The sequence below is a fragment of the Meleagris gallopavo genome, chromosome 5 (assembly GCF_000146605.3).
Source record: "Meleagris gallopavo isolate NT-WF06-2002-E0010 breed Aviagen turkey brand Nicholas breeding stock chromosome 5, Turkey_5.1, whole genome shotgun sequence".
NCBI classification, from domain to species: domain Eukaryota; kingdom Metazoa; phylum Chordata; class Aves; order Galliformes; family Phasianidae; genus Meleagris; species Meleagris gallopavo.
Window position 1 is genome coordinate 21442680 of NC_015015.2, and position 10598 is coordinate 21453277.

General features: G+C 44.2%; 1 protein-coding gene across 1 annotated transcript; it reads left to right on the forward strand.

The window, feature by feature from the left end:
* Positions 1-10: 10 nt before the first annotated feature.
* On the forward strand, positions 11-10261 carry DLL4 (delta like canonical Notch ligand 4; the record flags this gene model as incomplete). Its single annotated transcript, XM_010711415.2, has 9 exons — positions 11-122; positions 719-988; positions 1997-2057; positions 2164-2294; positions 3632-3801; positions 4899-5118; positions 5566-6274; positions 7016-7124; positions 8559-10261. Coding segments are annotated over 9 exons (1788 nt in total), but the record flags the coding sequence as incomplete, so codon positions are not given.
* Positions 10262-10598: the final 337 nt, after the last annotated feature.

Genomic DNA, 10598 nt, shown 5'->3' on the forward strand with positions numbered 1-10598 from the left:
GGTGGCGCGGTGCGGGCGGGGTGCGGGCGCGCCGCGCTGTGCTGACGCTGCTCTCTGCCCGCAGGGGACCTTCTCGCTCATCATCCAGGCCTGGCACGCGCCCGCCAATTACCTGCCGCAAGGTGAGCGCCGCGCCCCCGCCCCGAAACGGTTAACAGCAGCCCGGCCCCGCCGCCCCCGGCTCAGATGTTTATGCGATAATTTCGGGGCCGGCTTTATCCGACCGTCAGGAGTTAGTCCCCAAACGATGCCCGTCAGGGGCCGCTTTGATTCTATCCCGACCTAATCTCCAACACAATTGCGTTTCCTGCGGTTTATTTTTGGCGTGGGAAAGAAAGGAGCTCAGCGGTGAGAAAGCCGCGAGGCTGCCAAAGAGCCCCGGCCGCCTTTTCCTGTATTTTACACCTTTCTCGAATTCCGCCCTTTGGAAAGGAATAATGGCTTTGGGATGTTTTTCTGACAAGAGAGGAAAAGGATATTCCAGCAGCACTTTGAAAGCCCTCGACGCGGAGCCCCTTCTGCCTGGGCTCTCGGCTACGGGTCTTCCCTCACATCGACCCCGCTCCCTCCCTCCATCCCTCAGGGCAGCAGCACGCTGACCCCGCTCCATTCCCACCGACGCGCGCTCTCTCCTCGCTGGGGCCGGGGTTCCCAGGGTGGGTGGTGGACGTGGCGGTGCTGTTGGCCGCAGCTTGATGCGCTGCTTGCTGTCCCGCAGGCTCGCGGCCGCCGCCGGAGGAGTGGCTCATCAGCCAGATGGCCATCCAGCGGTCGCTGGCGGTGGGTGAGGTCTGGTCTCAGGATGTGCAGAGCAGCCTGCTGACCCAGCTGCGCTACTCCTACCGCGTGGTCTGCAGCGAGAACTACTACGGAGAGAGCTGCTCCCGCCTCTGCAAGCGCCGCGACGACCGCTTTGGGCACTATGTCTGCGAGGTGGATGGCAGTCTGACCTGCCTGCCCGGCTGGACCGGCGAGTACTGCACCAAGCGTAAGTGCTGCTCTGTGCCATGATGGCTGCCACGCCAGCTCCCCAGGCCCCGCAGCCCATCTGCATAGCAGGGCTTGGCCGCCTCGCTTCAGTGAGTGCTGGAGGGATCACTTTGGTGGGCTGTGCTGCCTCTTGTCCTGTGTGCTGGGCAGGCCTGTCCCGCTGGTGTCTTGCCCACCTGCTGCGGCTTCCTTAGGCCTTCCCCTAGGCTAACCCAAGCCATAGCCTTAGACAAGAATGCAAGTCAAGAGGCCTTTTGAGGAAAGGCAAACTGAGAGAGCTGTTTGGTGAAAGTACCCTGGGCCTAAAGTGCATTGTCTCCTGCAGCAAGTGCATCAGGAGGCCCCATGCTGGATGCAGCGTGTTTGCTTGTGCCTGCTAAGTGCAGTGCACCTGGTGGAGGCTTGGGCTGTGCTTTCACGCTGACCTTTCCACTCTGTGCCAGGAGATCAAAAGTGGCATGCTGAGGACTTTGCCCTGCTGTTGCTGCAGCTGCCAATGTCATGCTGCACTTCTACACGTAGTGAAGAAACAGCGGAGAAGAGCTGATATCCCCGAGTCAGTCATACCTATTCCAAGTTACGCTGCCAGCAGCTTGTCTGCAGAAGCTTCCCCACTTCTGCCATTGGTGGGGCAGGTGTTGCACTGTCATAGTGGGAATCTTTGCTGTGGGCTCAGGGCCCCGCTGGGTTTCTGCAGTCTTTTGTTAGAGTAAATGCGGCTGCCGCCTCTTGCTGCTTTTTGAGAGAGCTGCAAGAGTTTGTGTTTGTTGTGTAAACTGAAAAAACTAAGGGACAGCTTGTCAGACGTTGGCTCTCCCTGTTCACTTCCTCCTGCTCCAGAACTCCCTGTACTGAGAGTTTTTAAAACAAAGCTTTGGAAGTGCAAAACTGGTTTTCAAAGTATTTTTTAAAAGCTGGCGTTCCCCTTTTTACAAGTGTATTCTGTCATGCCACACGTATTTATCTAAACATTTGTTGTGGTTTTTTTTTTCCGTCTTCCTTACAGCCATCTGTCTGTCTGGATGTGCTGAACAGAATGGATATTGCACCAAGCCTGGAGAGTGCATGTGAGTAGATGGCAATTGCAATCTGAATTTCAATTAAAATGTCAACTTGTAAGAGAAACTTACTCTTTTCCATGTCATTAATGCTTTAATTTGACTTTTCTTGTAGTTGTCGTTCTGGTTGGCAAGGCCGCTACTGCGATGAATGCATTCCCCACATAGGCTGCCGCCACGGGACTTGTAAAACACAATGGCAGTGCATATGTGACGAAGGATGGGGTGGCCTCTTCTGTGATCAAGGTTGGTTCTGAGGGTTGTGCTTAGGGCTCTGGGTTGGATATTGCATGGTCTGGAACTAAGGAATCTGATCCAGAATTAAATTTGTGTATAGTGCGTGTAGAGAGGCGTTACTGTACCAATGCTGTCTCAGATACCACATCTTTATTTGTAGTAGTTTTGGCTGAAAACAACTAAGTCTTTTTGGTAGCTCTTGTTTTCAAGAGAAAAACACCACCTGGGTGAGTGGTGAGTGGGCAAGTTTTCTGCTTTCTCAAGCTAAGTTTAATGTATTCCCTGTACAACGATAACAATTTACTAAACAGTTTCCAGCAGCAGTAAACACCATAATTTGGCCTTCCTTATTTTGCATACAAGGAAGTTAACTCATGTGATAAGTCTGGAGCATGAGAGAAAAATCATGTACTTTTCATTCTTGCTTACAGGTTCCATTTTAAGGTACACCAGACCACTTCCACCTATTCAACCCAGTGAATCACTGAACTGTAGCCAGCTGAGCAGTCATGTCCTCAAGGCCATATATGCACTGCTGGCACTGAGATCATTAAGTACTTAGAGCAAGTCAAGTGTTTGCAAGACATTTATAGGATTAAGATAGGGAAGTCTGAATTAAGCAGGAAAAGTAAAGGTGCAGATTTTTTTGTTGTTGGTAGTTACCTATTAACCAATTGCATTTCCATTTCTCTGACATTTATAGTGCTTATAAAGATTCTCTACTTACGTGATATGGACTTGTGTGCTTAACTTCTGCCTCAAATTGAAAGGGAAAATAAAAACAACGATCTAGTTTGGCAGAGCATTTAGACAGTTTAAACTAATAACATTCATAACAACAGAACACAGTAAATAAACAATAAAATATTTCCAATGTTTGTTTAAATCTCCAAGCCTAAATATTTCTGTTTCCTTCCTGCCTTCCCAGAATGTGCCTTGGAGCACACCTTTTAATGACAGGGCTAGCTCTTCTACTATGTGATACATCGTGCACTGAGTGTCTGTAGTGCCTCAGAGCGTCTTTCTGAGAAAATATTTGGAGTACATTTTTTTCACTTTGGCATCATCACAGCTAATGGGATTGCGCCCCCAAAAAGGGAGAACATACCAAAGCACTGAGAAAGATAAGTTTCTCAAAATTCAGAGCTTGATTAGTAGACGTGTAAATTCATAACAGTCTCAAACATGATTAGAACTGATAATAACCTGGATAAGAATCTCCAGTATTTCTATTGGTAGCAAAATTGAAGACTTCAATTAAAACTCTTTGTTGATCATGGTGTTTTAGTATGAATGTCTTTTGCCAGCTGTCAAACACTTTCTTCTAACACCTGGTATCTTTGCAGATCTGAACTACTGCACTCACCACAGACCATGCAAAAATGGAGCAACTTGCATGAACACTGGCCAGGGCAGCTATACGTGTTCATGCAAACCTGGCTTTACTGGTGTTGACTGCGAACATGAGATCAGCGAGTGTGACAGCAATCCCTGTAGGAACGGCGGTAGTTGCACAGTAAGGGCATTTTAAATGTAAAGTCTTTGTGTGAAGCAAGCTCCAGTATACTTTTTCAGAAATGGTTTTGTAACAACATAATGGGAATTCGATAGTACGCAGGTTCATTACTGACTCTCACAACTATCATTCTGAACCCTTCCCTGGATGTGTCAGGGGAGGAAGTCTGTTACAGGAGGAGATGTATCATCTAGATTAGAACTAGTCAACTGATCCTTAGGTTTCTGTGGCAGCCATTATGAGATCTTGGCAAAATCCAAGGCTCATGAGGGAGCGTATCTGTAAAATAAAAAAAAAGGTTCATAAAGAAATATGCTAATTCTATATTTTAATAGCAAATAAAAGAAAATGTTTTCTTTCAGCTATGGGACTGCAGCATCAGTTGATACAAGGGCAATCAGATGAAACACTTTTTGTGAAATGAAGCTCTGTATTTTCAGTTTTCTCGTGTTTCAGTGTATTTTCAGACCCAGTCAATGACTGATCCAACCTGCTGATAGAGACTGATAGCTTATAGATATCAGATGTAATCTGATGCATGTTTTGGTTAAAGCTAATGCTCCAAGACCCCCTAATTCCCTTCTCTCAAGGCCTTGGATATATATTGCTTATAAGGAAGAGACAAGTTTTGTTGTGACCTAAGTGATGGGACTTCTCCATGGCAAAGCAAAATAAACCCTTTAAAAAAAAAAAAAGAAGAGTGGGGAGGGGAGGAGCTCTTATGGAGAGGGTAGATGTCCTGATGGCAGCTGTGTAGGCTGGCATATGTCATTCTGCTCTAGAAGGACACTGGGGATCCCATTAGACTGTAGTGGCATTAGACTTGTTTTTGCCCAGTTGCCTCTAGGCTCCCTACAACTGTATCTGCTCTGCTTGTGTAGTTGCCTGACTACTCCTATGTGCCAAATACAGCCAGTTCACAGTCCTGTCCCCCACAATCCAGCTTGCAGTTATTTACTCTGCAAATGCCACTTTTGCCACATCCAAGTGTGAATGAAGTGGGACAGAACAGCACTCGCTGCTGACCAAAAAGAAACACAGGCACAACTATCATTTGGTGGCATCAAATCACAATGGCCTATTGTTGTGTTTTGCAGGATTTGGAGAATGGTTATCGCTGCGCCTGCCCCCCTGGCTACTACGGAGCTCACTGTGAGCACAGTGCTTTGACGTGTATCGATTCTCCGTGCTTCAATGGAGGCACATGCTTGGAAAAAGAACAAGGAGCCAGCTACACTTGTGTTTGCCCTTTTGGTTTCACGGGGTCAAACTGCGAAAAAAAAGTAGACAGGTGCACAAGCAACCCATGTGCAAATGGTGAGTCTTTTTTATCAAAAAAAAAAATCTCATGGCTTCTCCACTTGTTTGTGCTTTTCAGTGCAGAAGTGATAGAAATCCAATCTGACCTCTACACTTCCTCTAATACATTAATCCCTCTCCCTCACTGTATTTCACATCTCTCCTAGTTTTGGTCTCTTGCTGGGGACTTTCACTGGCATTTTCTATGTAAGAAAACAGTGCATAAGCTTTATCACGGAATGGGAAAGCATGATGCACATTAAACCAACATTATTACATATTTAGAAGAGGCATGGTTTTAAAGGGTGATCGGTAAGCTAGAAGTAAGCTTTAGATGTGTGGTTGTTTTGTAAAATAATCTCCCTCTTCTTGAGGTAGTATGTAATGCTTACAGGGTGGGAGAGCTTTGTGTTTCTGAGCAAAACACGTTGCATACTGATTTGTTTTTTACTTTTTTTTCCTCAGATGGTAATTGCTTTTACCTTGGTCAGATTCGTGTGTGTCGTTGTCGGGCTGGCTTCTCTGGTCAGAAATGTGAGATTAACATCAATGACTGTGCCAGGAACCCGTGTTCCAATGGGGGAACTTGTCACGACCTGATCAATGACTACACCTGCACGTGCTTGCCAGGCTATAGCGGCAGGAACTGTGACATCAAGACCAGAGATGAATGTGCTTCTGGGCCATGTGAGAACGGAGGCACATGCTACAGTGGACTTTATAGTGCCAACTTTGTCTGCTACTGTCCTTCTGGCTTCATGGGCAGCCGTTGTGAACTACCAGTTTATTCAGTGCCCATCACACTTCCTCCTAAACCAGTCCCCTGGATTGCTATATCCATGGGAGTGGGGCTGGTGGCTTTGCTCATACTGTTCTGCATGATAGCAATGGTCATCAGGCAGATGAGGATGCACCCACAGCAGGACTTGGAGACAATGAACAATCTGTCTGACTTCCAGAAGGACAATCTCATTCCAGCTTCCCAGCTCAAAAACACCAATAAAAATAAAGACCTTGAAGTGGACTGTGGGCTGGAGAAGTCAAACTACAAACCCAAGAATCATAAACTGGACTACAATCTAGTAAAAGATCTGACGAGTAGAGGGACACAGGAAGATAAATATTATAAAAGTGAAAAGTGTTTAGGAGAGAAGTCTCCACTCCGACTACACAGGTGAGAATTTAGCCTTCCTTGTAGCCTTTGTAAGCCTCACACCTTCACACTGGCCTAGATGCAGATGAGAAAATGGGAAAAAATTTAATTCAAGGAGAGAACATACAAAACAAACCAGAGCGAAGGCAAGAATTCTGAACTGAAGTGTGAGTGCCATGGCCAAGTAGTATCCATAGCTAAATTAATTGAAAGCTTGTGCACAGTATGCTGGTAACATGAATGCTGTGAGGGGGAACAGGAGTGACCAGTCCAGTGATGAAAGTAAGAAGTATGTTTCCTTCCTCAGTAAATCACAGAGAAGTGATACTACAGCAAATAGTGATTTAAAAATAAGTATTTTGCTTATTAAGAAAACACTGAAAAAAATATTAGAGTGAAAATTACTTCTCCGTTCAACAAAAGGGCAGCTATTTGTTGGCTCCTCTATATTCTGATATGCATACTGAACGTCTTGCCTGGGTTCTGCTTGTGACTGCTCTGCACTGAGGGATCTGAGGAGCACTTGACTAAATTGGATGTGGCAGAAATCTAGCAAGACAGTAGCCATTCCTCACTTCCACTTCCCTAAAGTAATGTCCTGCTATCATATAGAACACGTGAAACTTCATCCTTTGCCCTCCTCTCCCTCACCTCCACAGCTATCTTGTTCCACGCCTACATATTCAAGGTAGCATTTCAGAGTCAGGCATGTTAGAAGTCAAATAACACTTTTTTTCTCTTTTTCTCTCTGCCCTGCTTTAGTGAAAAGCCGGAATGTAGAATATCAGCGATATGTTCTCCGAGGGATTCAATGTACCAGTCTGTCTTTGTGATAACAGAAGAAAGGAATGAGTGCATCATAGCCACAGAGGTAAGCAAGCACACCAATGAACAAACATAAATTAACAAAGTTAAAGTGGCAAACTTATCCTTTAGAGCTGCAGCTGAGAACAATGCACTGTTTTCAGGGATCTCAGCATACACCTCATCTCTTCAATGGCATGCAGGAGTGCCTAAGAAAACAGAACATCTAATGGGGAAAAATAAAGAAATGAATAGCTCTGATTTTATTAAACCAGAGAGTCTGTGTTTAGATAAGTCAGTGGGAGATGAAAGCACTGAATGTCAGCCCATTAAGATACAATATATCATAGGATTATTTCCCCTTAACCAGGAGAAAAAAAAAGTTCATGGGCCCATTGATGTAAAGCTGTGCGTTTTTCTTTTTTTCACCCTCATTACTACAATAGATAACCTGTGTTCAGTGACAACGAGTAAAGCTTTAGCTTTCTAGCAGAAGATGAAAAGTAACTGAATGTGTTATGAATAGGCAGAACAGCTATTTAGTAAGTCTGTAATAAGACACAGAAGGAAATTTCAACTTCTTGGCATTTAAGTTCTAGCTACATATTCATGGCTGTAACAGAATTTAATATTGTTTCTTAAGTTATCTAGATGTTGACATTATTGTGAAAAGGCAGAGAACAGTACACAAGAAGGAAGTGTCTAGCAGTGAAGAAGACTTTTTTTTTTAAAAAAAAAGGCTACTGAAGATCCAGCTGGTTCCAAAAGGATTGCTGACACTTTAGAGAAAAGCCCAAAGAGAAGCTGAAAGCAATTTATCACAAACCAATATCTGTCTCTTTCAGCGTAGTTGCCATTAATGCTAGTTTCAGTTAGAGACTCCAAGGAGAAGCTTGCTGTGCCATATAGCAACGACCTGTGAAGTCAGATCTGCAGGATTGTCTCCCTTGCCAGGGTGGATATCAGATTTCTGCTTGAAGGCAAGCTGGAATATAAGTCAACCAACAATATTAAAAGTTTAAGACTAACAGAAAGGATTTTCAAAGATATAAATGATAGTTAGACGCTTCATTCCCGGGTAGCAGACCCAAATACCATATCTTCCTTTTGAAGCTCTTGCTGACAAAAGCTGGATTTACATCAGTTTCCTCCAGAAGTATTTTTAATTTCAGAATGGCAGACCCTGAAACTTTTCTCCAAAGCACACAAGCTATCCAGCTATACCATATGCTATTTACAGAGACATTATGTTAAACACCCAGATTTGTGTAAGATTTATTCTAGACTTATCTTCCCTTCCTTCAGGTAGGGAAGGCTGCTTATCATACAGATGAGTTGTTTGACTATTCTCTCCGGATGCAGGCAAAACCAGTGTATACTGATAGCTAAACTGCAGTAATGTCTGGCTTACATTACTTTGGTTTGACATAACTATAATTTGTTAGTTCTGCTGTATTCTGTGCTTCCTTCTCATTCCTCAAATTCTTTTATACCCTGACAGGTATAAGACTGAAGATCAGCCCGTTTGCACCTCAGATTTGGTAATGCCAGTAGATGGACGTTCCTGCTGCATTGTTTACAATTCAGAACTGGATTGGACTGTTTGTAATTACATGCAACTTGCTGCTCTCAGGTGGAGGATGGAACTGGGTGAACTGGACAGACTGTGAATTTACTGAAAGATGCAATAGACTTATTCATTCTTACTGCTCTTGTTTGACATTTGATGCCAGAAATATCACTGGCTATAGATGAAGGGAGGCAGAGGGGAGAGAGGGGTTAAACATGTTAACTTTTGATTTGCTTTTGAAAGATACTGAGGCCAATTCCTCATGGACAGTCCCATGGCTTTCCAGAACTTTGGTATGGGAGGTGCTGGTAGATGAGGAGGCACTTAACTATCACAGATGTTGCCGTGGAAGGTGTGAAGAAAGGTGCATTGCTGTGCAGATAACGGATACAGTATAAATGAGGTCTCCACTTTTTTTTTTTATAAATGGGTTTAAAAGTGCCTAAAATCTGTCAAGAGAATCTAATGAGCCCAAACAGAGACTCGACTGCTCTTCTTGCAGTTACCTGAGCAGTATTGGGCAGGGGTGATTGATACTTCCTGCTACACGTCCATTTGCATCTCCTCTCTCCTGCTGGATGTACTGGAGACGATTCAAGGGGCAAGAGGAGGAAGGAAAGAGAGGGACTGAATTTACATGTCATTGCATTTGGTGATGCTTTGGAGAACTGATTGACCCAAGCCGCAACATGGGACAGGATTTTCCTGGATTTAAGCATTTGAGAAGGGAAAGATGTAGTGATAAGGAATATCTACTGCCTGTTATCCATTGATAATGAGGAGAGACATGATCCCAATCCTATTTAAAGCCTTACATTTGCGTTTAAAATCAATCAGCTCCTAGAACCTTGTACATGCTGAACCGTCTCAGCTGTTCTCACGCCCTTTGCACTACCAGCGATTGTGAATAGACATTCTTTTCATTTTCCTTCCTCATTCTCTCTCTCAGCCCCCTTATTATGACACAGATTTGGGGGTTTATGTTGTGTTTCTGACTTAGGTGCCACCTTCTTCTGCAAATGGTCTCAAAGTTGCTGCTGTTAATTTCCAAAGGAGAAGCAGCAGTGTCATCCTCCTATTTCTCCATCTGGTTGCAAATTGCTGGTTCTGTCCTTCATCCTGGTTCCAAGTGCCCAAGATCAAAGCACCCACTGAGATGCCCTCCACCAAGACAGGTGGAGAACAGAGTCAGAAGGTTCTAGGCTTGTCCCGTTTCTTTCACACCTTCCCACTGCTGCATGGGAAGGGGAACGCTGCCCTGGACAGCAGAGGCCTGCAGAAACTTACTAAGCATTGACAGCAATAATATTGGACACCCCAGAGGAAAGTGCTGTGATAGTAATGAGATGAAACTGCGGTGGGGCAGAAGGAGGAAACAAGATCTCTTTGAAGAAACCTGCATCATACCATTTCTTGGACAGTGATATCTCTGCCCTTCTAAATCCTGTTGGACTAGCCCACCTACTGCCTTGAACTGTGCAGACAAGACCCCTTTGTAATGTCCACTACTGACCTTCTGCTCTGACCGTGTAGGACCATTTGGAAGATGACCTTCAGAAATCAATAATATGGGTTTTAGTTCATCTGTTTGTAGTTTATTTTGAAGACTAGTATTTCAGTAATTTAAAAAAAAATCAGAAGCACTGAACTTTCTACGTTTTATAACATTATTTTGTATATAATGTATATTTATAATCAAAACAGAAGTGTAAATATGTTTATTACTTCTCATGTAATGTTTTTAATGTGATGACAAAGTTTGAATTTTATTTTTTTTTTTCAAGCAATGAAAATACTTTCCTGCTACCACGGAGTTCATTGTGGTTTGTCCTTTTACACTTCAGGTTCCATGATTTTGTGGCAGCCAAAGTTACCTACAGCCCCATAAGTGAGCTTGTCCACCCATTCCTCACAGGCAGCCCCCCATTTCATTTTGCACACCAGCTGCTGTAGGCACCTTTTATAACCATT